This window comes from Falco punctatus, assembly GCF_963210335.1.
Source record: "Falco punctatus genome assembly, chromosome: 5".
Classification (NCBI taxonomy): domain Eukaryota; kingdom Metazoa; phylum Chordata; class Aves; order Falconiformes; family Falconidae; genus Falco; species Falco punctatus.
In genome coordinates, this window is record NC_137584.1 from 60,486,526 (window position 1) to 60,505,528 (window position 19,003).

Sequence of the window (19,003 nt, forward strand, 5' to 3'; positions counted from 1 at the left end):
CATTTATATAATTTCCCTTGCACTACAGACATCTTCATCCCTGTCCAGTAGCCTGGAGCGGTAAAAAAAAGTAAGACCACAGAAAACAAAAGTCACAGTCTGAGTTGACAGAAAGAGCACTAAGAGAAAGATTAGGCATAGTAAAGGGCCCTTACACATAGTAAAGAGCCCAGAGATAGCCAGTTAGAGAAAAAAGTTCCTAACCTCATCTTTTAAGAGGAACAGAGGTTCAGACTTCATCTCATTTCCAAATCTCAGGGTGTGGGAAAATCTCTTAGAAATCTATATTGCAGGTTACAATCAAAGCTATAGTTTCAGTGAAGTATCTGTAATATTCATGCTGCATTTTGGTGCAGCCTACAACTAAGTGCTCATACAGAGGCCATCGGAGCCATTCAACTTTTTTTATGTATTTCTCATTGTAAAGATTCACAAAACACTCCCTCTGAATAAAAATCTACTGAACATAAAGAAAGAAAAAATCCCTCCAACAGCTATGCTATATGCAATACTGTAGCCCTAACTTCAACTCACACCATTTCACCTATTACATCCTATATAAACACCCTCAACAATGTGCTTGAAATGCAAGCATACAGGATAAACCATAATGAAATAATATGCTATATATTTATATAGTATAATATAACAAAGAAAAAGCAATATTTTTTCTTTCTCATCAGAAAATTAAGCGTTCTTTAAACAGGCACTAAAAATATTCAGGATTTAAGGAATCAGACATTTTAAAATGTTAAGACAAAGCTCTATATGACACTAAAAAAAGCTAGCAAATGTAACAAGGTTTACCTGAAGAGACTTTTAGCTCATTCCCCCATCTGTTCTTTAAATCTACTTTGTCCCTTGGTGGTGCAGAAGCAAATTAGCGACATGGGAAAAGTACTAGGGAAAACAGAAGGTGTACATTAATTTCACACCTAATTATTAATTAACTTGCTCAGGCTCTGCTGGAATAATCAGCACTTGAACAGCTTCACTTGTTCCCAATGAGCCACTGCAGTGTCTGTTTAAAATTCCAGGGGGGTCACAGTTGCAGCAGGCTGAATAGTAATGATTGCAGGAAGCCTGAGCCTAGCCCTGGCCCTCCTTCCATAGGATCTGCACCACATGCTTTTATAGTACCAAGCACGAGTGGGTCACTAACACTAGGGCAGATAGATGTGATTTCTTTCTGATGGTTGAGTTACACTAGCATAAAACTGAAGAGAAAGGATTCAAGTGAAGTAGCTCCATTGGTCTTGTGTTGCTGTAAAATCATGAGTGTTAAAACAAAGCCAGTGTTACTGGAATTGGAAAAATTATGCAGGACAAATTAATCTGCATAATGTATTATAAGCCAAGGCTTTGGTGCTCTGATACAAGCAATAGTGTGGTATTGGGAGATGATAGGCTCTACTAACTTACTAAATAACACCCAAATCATCTTTGACAGACAGATGTGAAGGCTGGCTGAAATTTTCCTATGTGCTGCCTCGCTTTCAGATTAAACTTCTAAAATACAGCATATATAACCAGTTCCTTGTACATTTGATCCAGATTGCCTTTCACTCCCTTCTGTACCCTATATAGGTTGTAATTTGCTATAATATGTCTGATAAAAAGCCTTTAATTTATAGAAATTAAGTGAGAATTTGAAAAAGAGCGTTATGCTTATATAGATATGACACATCTTCCATATTCTGCCCTTTTGTTATCCTAGGTATCAGAAATTGGTATAAGAACTGTCATAGATATAGAGAGAACTGTGTAGAGAAAGAGGCACATGTGAAAAATGGAAGCCATTTAGGACCAGATTCAGAAGGAACTCTGGTATAAACAGGACTTGGTAAACTTTATACCCCAAACTGAAAATTAGGATGCAGTCTCCTGTTTGGCTCTGAAAATCCCAGATGCCTGCACACCTTCTCCCCTCCTATCTCACAGTGCTCACTGATACTATCTAGCTCAGCCCTAGAAACTGGGAATTGAACACAAACCTGAAAAAAATAGGAGAATTTTATACTTGGTGAGGAGCAGGCTGAACAGGACTTTCCTGTTTTCCTGCTGAGGATTTGCAAAGGCAGTCAGGATCTGCCAAAGAGGGAAGGAAAGTTGATAAGGAAGAGCTTGGCTCTGCAGAGTCACTAGGACACTTGGGTAGGAGTGAGATGATGGAACTGTCACTACTGTCAGGACTGATCATGCATTTTATATTAAACAGTTACTGGACTTAGGAGTAATAAAAGGAAAAGTACTGCCAGTCCCACATCAGTACTTAACCACAATGCAACAGTCAAGCTCCATCTCTGCATCCACTTTTCAGCTACAGGAATTTAGCATTGCTTTGGGAAACTTCCCTCCCCTCCCTGTGGCACTCACATTGCAGACTGCTGCCAGGGACCTTGCTGAGAGCCTGGGGTCCCTCAGGCTGGAGGATGCCTAATTATGCAGGTCTACTACTGCTAATCTCTTCTCAGAGCGAGCTAGGGGCACACTCTGAAAAGGCACCAGGAGCTTTGCCTAGCTTATTCAAACAGTCTTGATGGGCTCTTACCCTCAGAGAGAACGTGGACTCCTGATACCAAGAGAGACGCATGGACCTGCAGCCCTGAATAAGGAACTTAAGCTCCAGAGCAGGATTTGAGGGACAGTCCTCGGTTTGTATTTTCTACCTGCATCTTCCTTGTTTAGTATGTCTGGGGAGAGTAGAGTAAGAATTTGCTGAGGGCCACTGAACATTCCCATGCACTGCCTAAAAAATGCTATTTCAGTGGTTCCTTTTGGCTATCAGGACCCATTCTGGAATCAAGTCCACCAAATGAGAGCCATGCAGTGTATTTCTGGAAGTACAGTCATCCACAGAAGACAGCTCATCTCAGCAAGCTTAGCTAAGTATTTCAGTTTCTGATGGATAGGAACTGGAGTCTCCTGTTTCAAATGCAAAATATTCTACATATGGGTAAATAAGAGAAAGAATAAATGGTTCAGTTCTGCAAAGTGAGACTCTTGGCAGGCACTGCATTCAGAAACTACTGAGAATGTGCAATAACCCTCAGGACTGATCTTCAAGTAACCTCTGAAGCAAAGCATTACAAACATAAACTAATCTTAAAAATCAGGTGTAAAACCCATAAAATTCTAGCAGAGCTTATTTACTGTTTTATACCAAGATCTATGTTTGTATAAAATTTCATGAAAATTGCATCTAATTTACTATGGGTTATGTCGTGAATAAAAAGTAGGAAGAAACGGAATAATAATTTCCCTATATTTTTACATTATTTTTATCACAGTAGGTAACCTACCTGTAATAAAAAAAAATGCAGCAACTCTGTTTTGTAATGCTATGTTTATTGTATTGAGTTATATGCAATATAATACACATCAATACCATACGGTGCATACGCAGTAAAATAGAGTATGAAACACAATGGCATTACAATTATTTAGTGCTATAAACACCATAAAGCATCGGAGTAGCTAGCAAAATTATGCTGAAAACTAAGCAGGAATGTATTTTTAAAGTTTTTTGAGAACTTTGCGAAGAACTACTCAGCTGAGTATATCCTCCTTAAAACTGGTGTTGAATCCTCCACTGGTGTAATTTTAAGATAGATCCATCGGCATAAATCAAGTTAATCAACATACACCAGCTTAGAGTCTACATCCACAGGGAATCTTCCCTTCAGCTATCACATTATTTTCCAGTGCAAGCCCAGGAACCTGAGTTAAGCAGGAAGAGCATGCCAAAAGGGAAGCAGACTTTAAAATAGTAATTATCACATTATTAGCATACTTTGCATTGCTGTGGGAGCACTCCAAGGATTCCAAGCAGAATAATCAGTCTTCAATCAAGTCATTACAAGTTCACAAACCCCATTTTATAGATGAGATATTCATTATATGAAAGTACTGAAGATTACACTCAGCCTTATCGAAACAGGACATGCTCGCATTTTCTTTGACCGTAAAGCCAGGTTATGGAGTTCCGAGCCCCATCACTAGCTGACTTCTTCCACCCCAGAATCCCAGGTCTTTCCAGCCTCAGCAGCACTGACCTGTACACTGCAGGTCTGGTGCAGTAAACAAGACCATTCACGAGTCTGGAAAAATGGCACCTCCTGAACCATGGGACCCGAGTCCCTCCTTGTGGATTTTAATAAACTTCTGACTCAGGAGAACAGGGGCTCGGTGAATGTTTTTTCTGGTAGTTGCCCCAAACACGTATGCCTAAGTACGATTGCCTGGATCGAGGAGGTGGCTCCCGTGAAAAGGAATTGAAGATATGAGTCTTCCGAACTGAAGAAGAGGAGGGATATGTTTTTTACAGGCTGTTCAATTTTCTTCCGAGTTTACAGATAAAGATTTAAAAAATTTGACATTTCATGCCAAACAGGCTGTAACATTCAACGTCCTGATCAGCGGGAGGCAAGTCCTGTCTAACTGAATGTAGCTTTACACTTCTGCATCCCAAAGTACTGGCAGAGAGCCCTAATAATGTCTGTTATGCCTGCTCTGTGAATAGATTTCTTCATTTTGCTGCAAGCCATATGGTTTTCATGAAAATCACTTTTTTTCTCAAAATACTAAAATAAAGTAATATATGGCTGATATTTTATTTACTTACCAGTATCTTTCGGGACAATGATTTAGTCTGGAATAAAATATGCATTACAAATTTTGTAACAGTTACTGCAGAGGTGTATCAAGATACAGAAGTATTTGTCTTATTCCTCACTGAAATGAGTTTGGCTGATAAACCCATGTCTCTATTGGAATTTTACTCATGCCATGAGAGCACTAAAATAAATATAAATGAAAATATTAAGTATTCTGTTTGTTACTTAGAGATTATTATTCATGTCAGAGAAATGTATTTGCAGACTTACTGAATCAAATTCATCCTTAACACTAAAATTCACTGGAATTACACCAGAGATAAGGGTGGCATATTGACTTTAATAATACAAAACTATAACACATATTTTTTTACTTCTCCAAAGAAATGAAATTCATTATTCCACGGGATGTTTGTGTGTTACCAGTGAGATTCCATTGCACAAAAGATTCTGTTACACAGCAATCTTAAAATTTATTTTCATTAAAAGACCCTTTGTTTTGTGTGAAGACATTCAGAACTGCTGTTTTTCTTCATCCATCTTTCTTTATTTCAGACATGGTATTTGTTCAGAGAGGGTCCAAAAACTTTTCTCAGATGTAAAATTATGTTAGGATCCCAGACATTATCTAAGTGAAATAAAAAGTTAAAAAAATGCTTTCTGGAATGTAAATAAACAGTGTTGTTACCAAGCAATGCTTTTACTATTTCTTTAAAACATCATGTTGATGTTTGAGGAGGTCACAGTTTGCTAGGACAAAACTATTTGAAAAACAAAGCCCACAGGTCACGTTGCTCGAAGTACACAGAGGAATAAAGCATGGCAAAGTACAGGCCATATTCTGCCCTCCTGGGCAACTCTTACAAAAGAGTATAGCTTCAAATGAGCAGCAAAGAGCATGATTTTCTTACTTTTCAAGCATTTTACAGCATTCCAAGTATGAAGAGAACAAAGTTTTCTGTGTACCACATCTGGCTAGATTAATCTGTTCTTCTAGAAGAAACTCTTAAAAACAATTATATTAACAAAAGAATATAAACCAACAGCTTACATAGCAAACATGTAAAGTATTTGACTCCCTGCAAATATTAAGATTACAGAATGCACTTGGTGTGCTGGTACAGGAAGGAAATTGTTTTGTGTTTGATACTGGGATTCAGAACTATAGGAGAACATGCCATTGACTAAGGAGAGCTGTGGTTTATCTGGATGGATACAATTTTCAGAAGACAGATGGGAAACAGGAATGAGAAGGTGCGGTGGCTCAGCAGAAAACCACTTATGCAGGCTTTATAGTGTAGTATGGTATAATAAAGTGACAGCAATGATACATTTTAGGGAAATCTAAGACAGATAGAAATCCAAAAAGGAATAACAGTCTGTGTCTGCAATACCACATCAGCAGCTCAGAACTCTGAAATGTCAGGATAACAAGTGCAGGAATTAATGCTAATCTTGGAAGGAAATCTGAAGGAAGTTACTTCTAGCAATACTGTACAAAAGATGAACGTAAAATCAAGCAATCATAAAAATATTCAACTTCAGGATATCAAAGTACTGGTTTGTAAGTAAGGCAGAAGAAACAGTAACTGGGGAGGACACGAAGAAAGTCAGACAATTCTAAGGCACAGGAATATTCACATACAACAAAAAAGGCCACTAGGTTTGTTGAGCAGACTCCTTAGGAGTCAGTGTAATAGTGTAACAAACTGTTCAAAATTGTAGCCTTTGCATTTCATGCATATTTAGGTGGGGAGATTACATTTAAAACAAATGCAGTTTCTTTCTTACTTTTATTTCAGGATGAGACATTCAGCTGTGAATTTGGGAGGTCCATTTGAACCAGTGAAGACTCACCGGGAAGCAGCAGGGGCATCATCAGCTATGCAATTCCTTTCCTCAAAAGTGGCCTTCCTGGAACAGCAGCACCAGGACCTGGGCCCCTGTCCTGGATGCACTGTGAGAGCAGCCCTGGAGCTCACAAAAGACTTGCAGGCATGAACGTTACCTAACATGCAGTTCTGGATTGAAAGACAAACGGGAGGACAGCACTGCTGCAATGTCTTTGCTAGCTTCCATGATGCTCCATTCAAGCTGTGGCTGGGATCTGCAAGTCCCTGACCAGGCAATTGCTGGCAATGTGATGGAAGTGAGTTCTTCAAATTGTCTCCTGTTTCTAATGTGGATGTAATTGCCTTGCCTCAGTAGCAAAACCATTTCACGATAATGCAAAGTGTATTGAGTCTAAGGCAAAGGAGAAGTGTTAAAGATTCTTTTTGAACTAAAACTCTGTGATGCTGGTGTGAGATACAGTTGGCCTGAGTGACTGTAGCAGTGATTATAAATGATTAAGATCAAGTGAAGGAATGGAACTGAAAGGAACCTTATAGATAGGCTCTAATCTTCCTTCAGTGATCACAGATAATATTTGTATGTTTTGAAGTGCTAATGTAGTGCCCACAAATAAGCTAACAGTTCACTTCAGAAAATATATGTGATCCGGACTTCACTGAAGCCAATGAAATGGATAACTTTAACTGCAAGCAATAAATATATAAAAAAATAATAAAAAATGTATAGTACTGTAGGAATATTCCTTTAGCTTCTGAATTCTTATCAGACAAAAGAATAAGCAATCCTGTCACCCTAGGTCAACATATTTTCTTCATATTCTGTGGTGATATTGCTCATCATATGACCACAACTACAGTATCTATGCCATAAAAGTTTGATTTTAGTATATTATAAATAGCCATAGATACAGATGCATTTACATTTCAAGAAATGCTGTTTTACAGTTCAACAGGTTCAAAAGTCAGGCGTCCATGCAACTCCTGAATATTGCTGCCACCTTCAGGAAATACATGATAAAAAAAGACAAAAATATTAATTAGAAAAGAAATGGCAAATAAATCAGAGATTTATGATGTCACTTTGTTATCATATTGTACTTCTGTAACATTAATTTTCATAATGGCACATAAAGATAATTTTATTATCCTCAATTTCCAACAAAGATGTAAGTCCAATCTTGAGAGATTTGCCTAAAGCCAATCAAAGCCAGTAACACATATGTCCTTAGCTCCTTGAAGTTTCACCAAGAAAGATTTGTGGATCAGAAAATCATTTTATTGGCATTTGGATATTTATATTGTCGTTGAAGCTTATTTTGTCTTTGATTCATGAAGGCAGTTACTTAGCATTGCAATATAGATTTTATTGCCTGCACTGAACCTCAGTTCCAGTAGTTACTTTTACAACCACATGAAGAGTATCTATTGACAACTGTGTCATAGAATACAGATGGAAAAATCAGTGTCTATATATTCACTAAGTTGAATTTTTAATCAATAACATTCCTGATTGTTATTGGGCAGGATAGTTCTGAGTTGGTGCTATACAATGTTATGCAAGAGTCCTATTGATTTCGTGCCAGTTTTCCACTTCTTTTTCTCAGACAAAAAAAAAAAAAAATTAAAAAAAAAATCAGGCATAGCAATGTAAGACCTTCAGTCTTTTTGAAATGTCAGCATAACTGAAATTTATCAAATAAGTAAACTGACTCAATTTAATTTTTATTACTGTAAGAGCTTACGTGTGTCTCATATTGGATGAGCTCTCAGTAGTAAGGTACAAACTCATCTGATGTAACATTAGACTAAAATCATGATACTTTAATTTTTTTTTTTTCTAATAGAGGCAGTGTAAATTCTGTATGGCTGTGCTTTAAAACAAGCCTTCCCAGCGCAGCTGACAGTATGAAGTGATCCAGCCTGCAGCCCTCATGCCCATTCACCCACCGTTTCCTTATTGTTTAACGGAAATATCTAGTAATAGGTTAGTATTTCCCCAGAGTGCACAGAGAGGAAAGGACAGATGGTCTCTGAAATAGAAAATTTCCTTTGGAGATTATTTAAAAAGACTTTCTCATCAGCAGTTATATTTTAAGCAGTTTCCTTTTTGATATTTATGATTAGATTAAGATCTAATGAAGTTTCAAAACATGCTCAAAGTTTGGGAGACTCCCATGAATAGAGATGTGAGAGGGCACCAAATGCCACAGTATTCATAAAAGGGTTTATCTGGGGGCTCAAGAACTACTTAAGTAATGTCAGCATACTCAGAAAGGTGGAGTAAGCTTCTTGCATTATCTCCAGAGCCAGATTTCACACTGACTTCTCATTTCCTGACATCTGTCTTAGTCCTAGTTTGGGAAACTCTAAACTGGGGGTATCCTTGCTCCTCCTATTCTTGATTTAGCTCTAGAATGGAGTATAGAAAGTTGGTTTTGGTCAAGTTAGTTTGCCTTCCCCTTTAGTTCTTCTTCGGTATATACTCCTTTGAAAACTGTGTCAGTCAAGGAAAAGCATGAAGCGGGATTTCAATACATACTGGTTATGGTAAGTTATTCTACCAGATAATAAAAACCAGTTCCTTCAGTTCGCTAAAACAAAGGTCCTACCTACTGTTGCTGAAAGTCTTAGTTAAATGTTCTTGGAGACACTAATGGCTGTGCATCAACTACATAAAATCAGAATCTCTCCAGACTTTTGTGTGCCATCCATAAGAGGATGGTCTTGTGGACAGTTACAATTGAAGGAAAAGAGAAGACGGCAGGGCAGAACAGAGCAGAAAGTAAGGAAAGGAGAGAAATTATGTCCCTAGTGTAATGACATTAGCACTAAGACCATCTGTTCCTACTACTACCATTAGCTGCAAAGAAGATTCCTCCACAGTTTCGTCCTTTCTGGATGGCTGTGTTGGAGACATTGCAGGAAAATTTTAAATTTCCAGATATTTGGAAAAAACCTGGTAATTCAAATTCTGGGATATGTTCATGGTATGAGGAGAGTCTTATTAATCAGCAGGTATGGAAATTAAACTTCTCTGTAATACTTAAATAACTCACATCCCTATAATGTTTCACAGCTTTAAACTTTTCTTACCTTATATGCTACGTGCTCTAAGAACTGGTGCATTTGCTCTTTTCTCTAAGTTTCTAAAATTTTGGAGGTCAGCACTGTGATGAAGACTTGTTTGTAACTCATGTCTTCCTGAGCTAGGGTTAGGAGCCAGGGGTTTTCAATTGTACAACCAGGAGAGAACTTCTGGAATATTTTTGCCAATGAGAAGGATGCCTTGCTCTAAGAGACAGTGGAATATCACCAGTGTGAGATCCACATAGGCAGTTTCACAGTGATTACAGCCTCTTTCATGTGACTGATATCCATCCATGTAAACATAATGCACTTCAGATTACTGTTGCTCACTCTGAAGTATCACCCTCAGAAGGTATCTGCTTGGATGCATCCTAATGATCATGCCCAATGACACTTGAGATCTGCCAGCTCGGCTCAGGAGAAAGGGCTCCAGGTTCCAATTGCTGTAAAACATGTGGCAGAAGTAGCTGAATGAAATACAGTAGGTGGAAGAGAGTAGAAAGGAATGGATCTCAGAAATACCACAGGTACCATGAGAACATCTTTCTGTGATGCCACTACAACTGCAATTTGTCTTCTAATGTGTTTAGTAAGATAGGAAAGGCATGCTAAAATGGAGGCTTTCTCAGTAAGGACTCCGAATGCTGACTGTTACATATATTGAATTTCTTTATTCCATACCAGCCATGAAATTGAGATGCTGTCACTTGAGTCAGTGCTTGTGAAATGACAGAGGAATTAGAAGCGTTGTACCACAGCACAGCACTTCTCAGTTGGTATAGGGACAGAAAAGAAGCAAACCACACTGTTGCCTGTGAAAGAAGATACTGGCACGGATGAGGAATAAGCTGCTGTCACTTGTAGTCCATTCCACACAGTGCACTTAGAAGACTTGGAGAGTGCGTGGCTGAGCCAACAGAACTCTGGTGAGTTTACTGAAGAATCTCTGCAAGCAACAGTCAGCAGACAATTGTTTCAGTTTTTGTTTTGTGGGCACCTGAGGGCACTGGCTGCTTCAAAGTGCTGAAGAGAACAGCATTAAAGGTACCACAGACACTCCACTGCAACTGATCAAAATCTTGTTTCTGAGGAACTAGCAGTAAGACAGGTTTGTGTTTCAATTCCAGAATCATCACTTTTCAATAGAAATATTGCATTTTACATGCTTGGCCCCAACGTGCTAGTAGTTCTACTGTGAGAGAGTGGAGGATCCCCACACTTAGGTAGAGTGAAGGGGCTACAGATCCACTTACAGGAACATGTCATCATGGAAGAGCAGCGTTACTGACATTATCAAAATCATTAGAAAAAAGTAGGAGTAAAGAGTAAAAATGTACAATGAGTCAACTTACATGAAAGCACTGTCAAACGTCATTATGAGGGTTTATTATAACTCATTTCTGGCTTGCAAATAAGCTAATGGAGCTAATGGAAAATGATTTTAAATACAAATGCTTTAGCTGTTTTGTGTTATGCATTTCTTTGAATAGAAAATACTACTATCTACTCTTTCAGTAATACTTCCTCTGGAGAGTTAAAGAGCACTGGAAAATACCTTGCCACTCATATTTTCATTTATTGAGACAATCTGCTCCCCTGCTGATGTAAACTGGGAATATCGTTGTAAGTTTATTCCTTTGATTTTAGCGGAAAACTTTTGCCACACAGATGGCTGGCGGCCACCATGGGCTTGACGGAGGGGAGCCCCGACACACCAGCCTGAACACAAGGAGAGCCGAGTTAACTGCACCTGAATGGTTAATGAGTTCTGCTGGGTGGCAGGGGGCAGCTTATCGATAACCCTGTCTGTTACCCAGGCCATGGGTTCTCCCTTGCCGTGGCCTGGGCGCTTCACCACGGAGGCGAGAACTAGGGGCAAGTGCGGACCCATCATTTCCCAGCTTAGTGCTGTTCCTCCGCACCTTCATTTTAAGGAATTTGGCCGACAACACAGAGACCACCATGCCGCGCTGCAGAGAACGCCCGCGGGAGCCAAACAGCCTCGGCGCGGCAACGGAGGCCGTTACATGCTCGGACCCGTTACGAAGAGAGCCTGCGGGGCTGTTGCCTGCCGCCCGCCCCGCCGGCCGCCCCTGGCCGGGGAAGCCTGCGAGAAGGCGAGCGCCGGCGGCGGGTCGGGGCGGCGAGCCAGCGAGGGCCGAGGGGGCGTGCGGGGACAGCGGCAGCAGCTCCCCCGCCGCGCACGGGGAGCGGCCGGCGGGCTGAGGCGGCCCGGCCCCTCTCGCGATGTTGCTAAGGGCCCCGCGAGACTCGGCAGCGGGCGCCGCCGGTTGCTAAGGGCCGCCGCCCGGGGAGACGCGCGGCCGCCGCGGCGGGGAGGGCAGCCGCCGCCTACAAGGTGATTCCCGCCGGCCTGGGGGCCTCGGGGCGGGGGCGCAGAGCTGGAGAGGGCCCCGGGCCGCGCCGCCCCTCGCCACAACCCGCGGGGCCGGCCCGGGCCCCCGGAGCCTGGCGCTGGGCGGAACTGGGAGTGCGGGGCGCCGGGGTCGGTCCGGGCCAGGGAAGGGGGGCGCCTTGAGGCTGCGGGGGGAGAGCGGCGCGGGCGGCTGCGGCGGTGCCGGAGCGGTGCCCTGGCAGAGCCCCGCGGTGCGTTCAGCCGTGGCGTGCGAGCGGGACCCGGGCAGGGTGACTCCTCCTCTCCTGACGCTTGTAAAAAGACAAGCCGCTGTCATACACGAGTTGGCACTAGCAACCTGGTAACAGCCGAGAACTGATACGCAGTGGAATGACGATAAAAATCGGGAGGGGGTAGGAATTCTCGCACTACTCCGATTTCTGTGAACTGCTGTCGTTGGTTTGTTGCTAAAATTGCCAGGTTTTCTGTTACAAGCCTTGCCTCAAGCAAAGGCTTTTGTAAGGATGAATGCTGGCCTCAACAGGCCGCGTCTGAATCGTCCCCTGGGTTTTGCGGCAGGATTTGCGGTTGCGGGACGGTGCCGGGAAACAGAATTAGAAATTGGAAAGGCTCCGCAAACTGGGCTTGTGCTCAGGCTTCTTGGGGAGAAACCGACGGTTTAAACCTTGCCTGGAAACTGAATGGGAGGTGCGGCTGCTGGGGGGGAACTAACACAAACAGAACCCCAGCAAACCCAAACACAACGAACCACAAACATTTACAAAGTAATTTTAAGATGAGCATCTGTTAGTGTTTACGTTAGTCAAATACGACTTTTAAAAGCAAATTGGAGGTGAAACTGCAATATTCTAGTGATCTGTCTTTATGGATAGTTTGAGTGGGGCTTTGCAGGGATTGCCAACCAGTACCAGATCAGTTGTACTTTTAAAAATGCCTAGTTATACCAAAATAATGAAGTTTTTTTTGCAGGGGATTAGGGTGCTATACAATGTTAAGATCAAAATATAAGACTTATGAGAGTGGTTTACATAGACTTAAAAAATACATTGACTTTGAGGAAATACCTTGAGACTATTAAGAAAGAGGACTGCAAATCAGGGAGTTAAGATTATTACAAGATACTTTTTTTTTTTTTAAATTGTAACACTATTTCTGGTAAGATGATGGAGTTAATGTTGAATTATGTTTAGTGAAAGTGAATTGTTCAGCAACTGTGCTACTTACCACAGAGAACTGCTAACTCGGAACTGTTACCTTTCATAAAGAGTAACTCCTCCAGCTGGTGCTATATGGCTTTGATTTTTATTTGTGTTTTATTAGTTAATGGTGTTTAAGTACAAAGAAGTGATTTATTGTATTGTCTCTTCCAAGTGTGCATATTGTTTATTCACAGATGCGTGGAGAGTCTTTGATTGACTTTTTTTTTGTTTTCCTTTTTGATAAAAACCCCTCAAAGGTCTCTAAATCATTCTTCCTCAAATAAACTAGAAATATATGTTAGACCTGCCACTGGGGATTGGAATATAAAGAAGTTTAAGCCATGAATTTAGATTAATTAATTAATTAAGATAGAAAGGGAGCTTTTAGGCTTTTTTTGCAACCCTTCAAGATTAAACTGATAAGATGCTGTCTTCTGGACTGTTTCCAGTTTCTCGCTGCTGCTGCTGCTCCTCCCAGTTTCTCCCAGTAGCTGTAGGGTTAGATTGACTGGACTGTCATGTCACTGCAGTTGATTGCTGCAGGGAAATTAAAATAGTGCTGATAATTCCACCACCCCTTGCAAAAGCTGCCAGCAGCCTTGATCATGGGCATGGCAAGAGCTTTGAGCAGAGGGATCCAAAAATCAGAACTGAGTAGTAGTAGTGGATGAGAAGCAGCTGAGAGACTTGTAGAGGGTTCTCATCAAGATGCAGTCATTAACTCTGTAGAAGCCCCCTTTTTTAAAAAAAAACAAACTACGGTGTAGTCTTGTGCCTGTTTGATGGGAAAGTCCTCAAGCAACTATGAACAGGAATATTCAGGCTTTTCTTAATGCAGTATCTTGTTTAGGAATATTGTACTAAGCTAACATGAGGTTTATTAAAACTGATATGATTATTTTCTTCCAGCTCATCTGAAGATAAGCTCTGTCAAATATTTCTTGGCTGTGATTGTGTCTTTTGATAGAAAATCTCATGTTGTTGGTAACAGGAAAAAAGTGACAATTTAAGGGATTTATGATTTTAGCATCTTGAGGGGAGGAAAAAACCCAACACTATGAGAGCTTTTTATTCTTATATTTGCTTTATACAGATGTCTCACTTTACAAGTGAAGATGAAGCTCTGTTACAGTCTATGCTTAGGCAGCTGCTGCGGAGTGTGAAGGAAAAAATCACTGGAGCCCCATCAGTAGAATGTGCAGAAGAGATTCTCTTACATTTGGAGGAAACAGATGAAAATTTTCACAAGTAAAAATATTTTTGCTTTTTTTTTAATCTTTTGAAGGAGGTGAAATGTGCTGAACTATATTGTTCCTGGGAAATATTTACAAGTTATATTTCTATGTGAATGTGTATGTATTTTTATATATAGATAGATATTCCTGTCACTGATCAATTCTCAAAACCTGCTAATTTAGAGAATAAAATTAATTTTGCCATTTTTCTGAGTTGTTTTTTTTTTCTTTTTTCCACTTTTGGTGATGTATTTTTACTGTAATGGTAATTGATGAGCTGTTTGTGAGAGAGTGACTTAGAAAACTACCTAACTTGGCCAACTCTCATGAATATGTACATGTAACGTACTAAATGCACACATGAACAGAAGCTAGAAGGAATCCTCACTGAAGGCTGTCAGGCAGTGTTTTTACACCTGCTAGACAATCTAATTTTGTTTTCCAAAATAAGGTAAATTTTAAGAAGGCTAGCCGGCTTCTGTATTTGATTGTTCTGTTTGGCTTATGTTACTGAACCCTTGTATGTCTTATCAGGTAGTTATTTATGTTTTGAATAAAGCAGAAATGTATCCCCATCATGTTTCTGTTAAACTAGACTTGACAGTGCAGCATTGCTTACATGCAATGTAGATTTCTGGAGCCTACACTACTCTTGCCTTTCCATGGTATTCTAACTTGCTTGGTTTTTTACTCCATGGGAGATTTTTAGTATGTGTTTATGGTAAGTCAACAGAATATCATGCTGAAATGACCTTGAAGACATTTTAATAAGGACCAGTTTTGTGACCTGACTCTTTCTGAGAAAGCTGGTTCCCTGCCAGTTTTTTCAGAAGCAGGACTATCTACACTCTCTTAAATTTGTCTAGTTTTTAGCATTGCTTGTGAGTGGTAGAAGTTAGGTAAAAGTAAATAAGTGAAATAGAACTAGGGTTTATCTAAAATGTCACTATAATTTAAAAACTTGTGCTTTTGTATCTTCTGAAGGTGCTAAATGCTTTAAAATGTATTTTAGCTTAATTTTAATTTGTATTAAAAATTGTATCGGATAACATTTTTGTTGGCATCTTGCGAATTTTGAGTACCAGGTTACTGGGTGACAAGCATGAGAGTAAAAACGATGGTTATAAACATATCAAAGTTGAAAATTGCATGTAATTTTGAAATAAAACAATTTTTATTTAAAGAAGGATATATTAAAGAAAGATACATACAGTAAATAAAGCCCAAACAACCAAAACCTTGAAATTACTTCTGTAAGATATTTCTTCTGAGGACTTACTAGGAGAATACCCAGGGTAAGGGAGTAAAGTCTACAGCTGTGGAAACAATGCACACACAGCTTTCCTCTTAAAAACAGTGAAACCATGGCATCCATTACTCTTTCTGGTATGTTAAAGAATCGCTGGTCCTAAAGGTACTTTCTTTTCATGAGAAAAGTTTTAACTTACATTTAATGGAAAATAAAGTGATTGAATGTGAGCATTACTCTGGTCCTGGAATATTTCTGGAGGTATTGTAGTCTTGTTCATGACCCACAGCAATATAGGTTGGTTTCCATGGAAGCTCAGAGCAGTCATATGGCAGTTTTTTAGCGAGAAAATTAAGAAGCTTTTTCCTTGAGCCCTTACCTCATCCATCCAGACTACAAGCTCCTTTATTAGTAGTGTGTGCTTTTGGGTTGTCCAATTGAAACAGAACAAGGTCTTAAAATAAAAAGATTAGTCAGGATGAGTTTGGTACAAAGCTCTGGGTCATGCTCTGTTTGTGTTGAGAAAGGAATGTACTCTGAATAATTAGAAAAGATAAGGTGGGCACCTGAAGGAGATAAGGAGACCATCAAGTCAGGAAGTCGTCGAACAAAGAAAATTGCAAGATCTACTCCACCTAGACAGATCCCCCCTATTGTGGATGGAATGATTAGGTGTCAAAATCAAATGAGTATGTATGTAAAGATGTTGTGTAACCTCTCATGAAAACTGTATAAAATACCTAACTTTTCACTGAAAACTTTGGAGCTAGTTTGTCCGGTGCAAATCGGCTAGCTCCCCAACGTTGCACGAAAGAAATACCTTTGCTGCTTAAAGACAAAATTCGTCTCTGAGCAGTTACTCTGTGCCGTTTTGGCATCACAGTGCACTTGTTTAGCTCAGTGTTTTGATCGGCACTGTTAACTTATGGTTATTTTGCCTCAGAATTTTTATCAGATTTTGAGATGCTGGTTTGTGCTTTGTTCCCACCTTGATGTACAAAAGACAGAAACACAGGATCCTCAGAAAGCTAATAAAAAGGAAAATGGAATCAAGTTAAAAAATTATGTGCAGTGGTAGAGAACAGTATTGTAAACTATATAATTAGCATGTTTTCTGTTGTATTTTTTTCTTTAAGTCCTAGAGTTTTTTTAACCCTGTTTTTCTTTTTTTTTTTTTTTTCCTGGTGTTTCGTTTGTAAGCCCATCCAGTTCAGTCTGACTTGATTCTACATATGAGGAAGTAGTTCTATCATTGCTGAAATACTTCTGTGTTGCAGAACATTTTTAAGGTGGCAAAATGATACAGAAGATCAAGGCAAGGACATGAAGCAGACATAAACTTAGTGGCATGAATAATGATGTGATTGCTGTGTATTTCAGAGCGAAGCAGCCACTGCAAAAATGTATACCCTGGAAATGTTACTGTTGGAAAACAAATGGGAGAAAGTTTTATGAAAGCTTTCATTCAGTGGAGTCATGTGCCATTTTATTATGGCAGAAGTAAAAAGCTAGCCTTAAAGACAAATGAAAATGCAAATAAACTTGTTTGCACCTTTCTTGAAATGTATTTCTTTGTTACTTTCATTGAGAACAAAAGTGATGTAGGAATTAAAGTGGGAAATGAAGGGGTTAAAAAAAAAAGGAGCGTGCCCCGCTCCCCCCGCCCCCCCGCCCCTTACAGCTGATGGAACTTGAGGTAGGCAATCCATGTACATACATAAAAAATCATGATACAAGATGCAATTTCTGTGCTTATTTTTTTAACGTACCATGAACGTAATATGATTTTATTTTCTTTTAGTTTATAGTATCTGAGAAAGGCAAAAGTTGTAACTTTTTGTAACAGTTGCTTTTACTTACATTTGCATTTTATAGCTTTGGACTCAGTACCTACATGGTGAACTGACTCATTTGAATTTTTCTCACCCTGTATTATCCAAATGAACAGAAAGTTGCACATCTACATTTGATATAATGAAAATATAATGATGTGCATCTACTGTTTATGTATGATTACTTTTTTGTGTGTTTCTGTTTGCCTTGTCCTTTATACAAATCAGAAAACTAACTAAAAAAAATATATTCTGAGCACTACTTTTTAGCAGTTCCTGTAACTAACACAGTGTTTGAGGACCCACTGAGAGTCTTTCACTTGAAATCCTCCTTTGATTATTCTTTTGTTTAAACGAGTTTCTGTGAGTATCTAATTATGAGTGCAAAGTGCCAATTTCCTAGTATTTAATATGTACATGTAATCACAGACCGTAAGTTTGTTAGTTTGACTGAGGGCTTCTGCATGTTATCATGACACACAGACTTTCTTAAACCTTAGACGTGCTCATATGGTAGAATTTATGAATTGTGTTTTCGGTTCTCATTTTGTATGTATACTGCATAAATAATAATACCAGATGGATATACCATAAGACAGTGCTATGTTCAGGATGTTCCAAGTAATGTTTCTTTTGGAATTCGAGACTTCTTGATATTCTATTATTTTTGTCTACAAAACCTTAACCTTTTGTCTGAGTAGATTTTTACATTTAGAAGAAGCAGAAAAGGAAATTAGAAACTATTTGGTAATGTTTCTTCCTGGAACGTGCTGTTAATGACCATATTGGAAAAAATCAGACTTTACTGTGGTGTTTTACACCACTGAAGTTTATTTCTCTGCAAGTCATAAACCCTTACCTTAAAGTAACGGGGTCTTCTGGGATAGAAGATAATGAATGTTAATATAGTGTTGAGTATGTTTGACGGTGAGCTCAAGGAATCTGTTAATTTTGTGTATTTTGTTGCAGCTATGAGTTTGTGAAATACCTTAGACAATATATAAATAATACAGTGGGATCTGTGATTGAAGAAGAAACAGAAAAATGTACTTCTGCTCAAAATCAGGGTGAAGTATCTGGCTATGACACGCTTGTCCAACATGTTACTAAGAAGACCCGTGAATCAAAAGAGTGAGTATATACATGTAATTCACATTTTTCTTTCTTCTTATGTCTTCCTTTCTCCTTTCCAGACCTTGTTTTGAAAAAACAAATTCTGAACCAACTGGTAACAAAAGTGATTCTTTGTTTCCAAAAAATCAGTGCTAAGCAATTCAGGTATTCCCACCCTACAATGCTTTTGTCGTATTTCTTCTCACTCTGGAATTAAGATTATGAAGTATTGCATAAAAAGATCAGTAGCAAGTCTATGAATTTTTTGAGGTAACTCGGACTGGAGTTCAGTAGGGGTAAGATTTGAGAGAAGAATCACTACTTCATACTGTTTTACTGCTGCAAATTAAATTCAGTTGTAATATGGAAGCTGGCCTAAAGGAACAATTTGTTTTATCAGGTATTAAGGTTTGATCATTTCTGTAGATATAAATGGAGAGTG

General features: G+C 39.3%; 1 protein-coding gene across 3 annotated transcripts in view; it reads left to right on the forward strand.

Moving 5' to 3' along the window:
* Window positions 1-288: 288 nt before the first annotated feature.
* TBC1D32 (TBC1 domain family member 32) overlaps window positions 289-19,003 on the forward strand; it is a 104,257-nt gene continuing 85,542 nt past the window's right edge. Inside the window, exons 1-3 of one of the 3 annotated variants that reach the window (XM_080389073.1) lie at window positions 289-11,915; window positions 14,226-14,380; window positions 18,418-18,579. In XM_080389073.1, coding sequence (XP_080245199.1) covers window positions 14,226-14,380; window positions 18,418-18,579 — 317 coding nt within the window. In that variant the 5' untranslated portion in view covers window positions 289-11,915. The other 2 variants (XM_080389074.1, XM_080389072.1) reach the window with 2 other exon arrangements.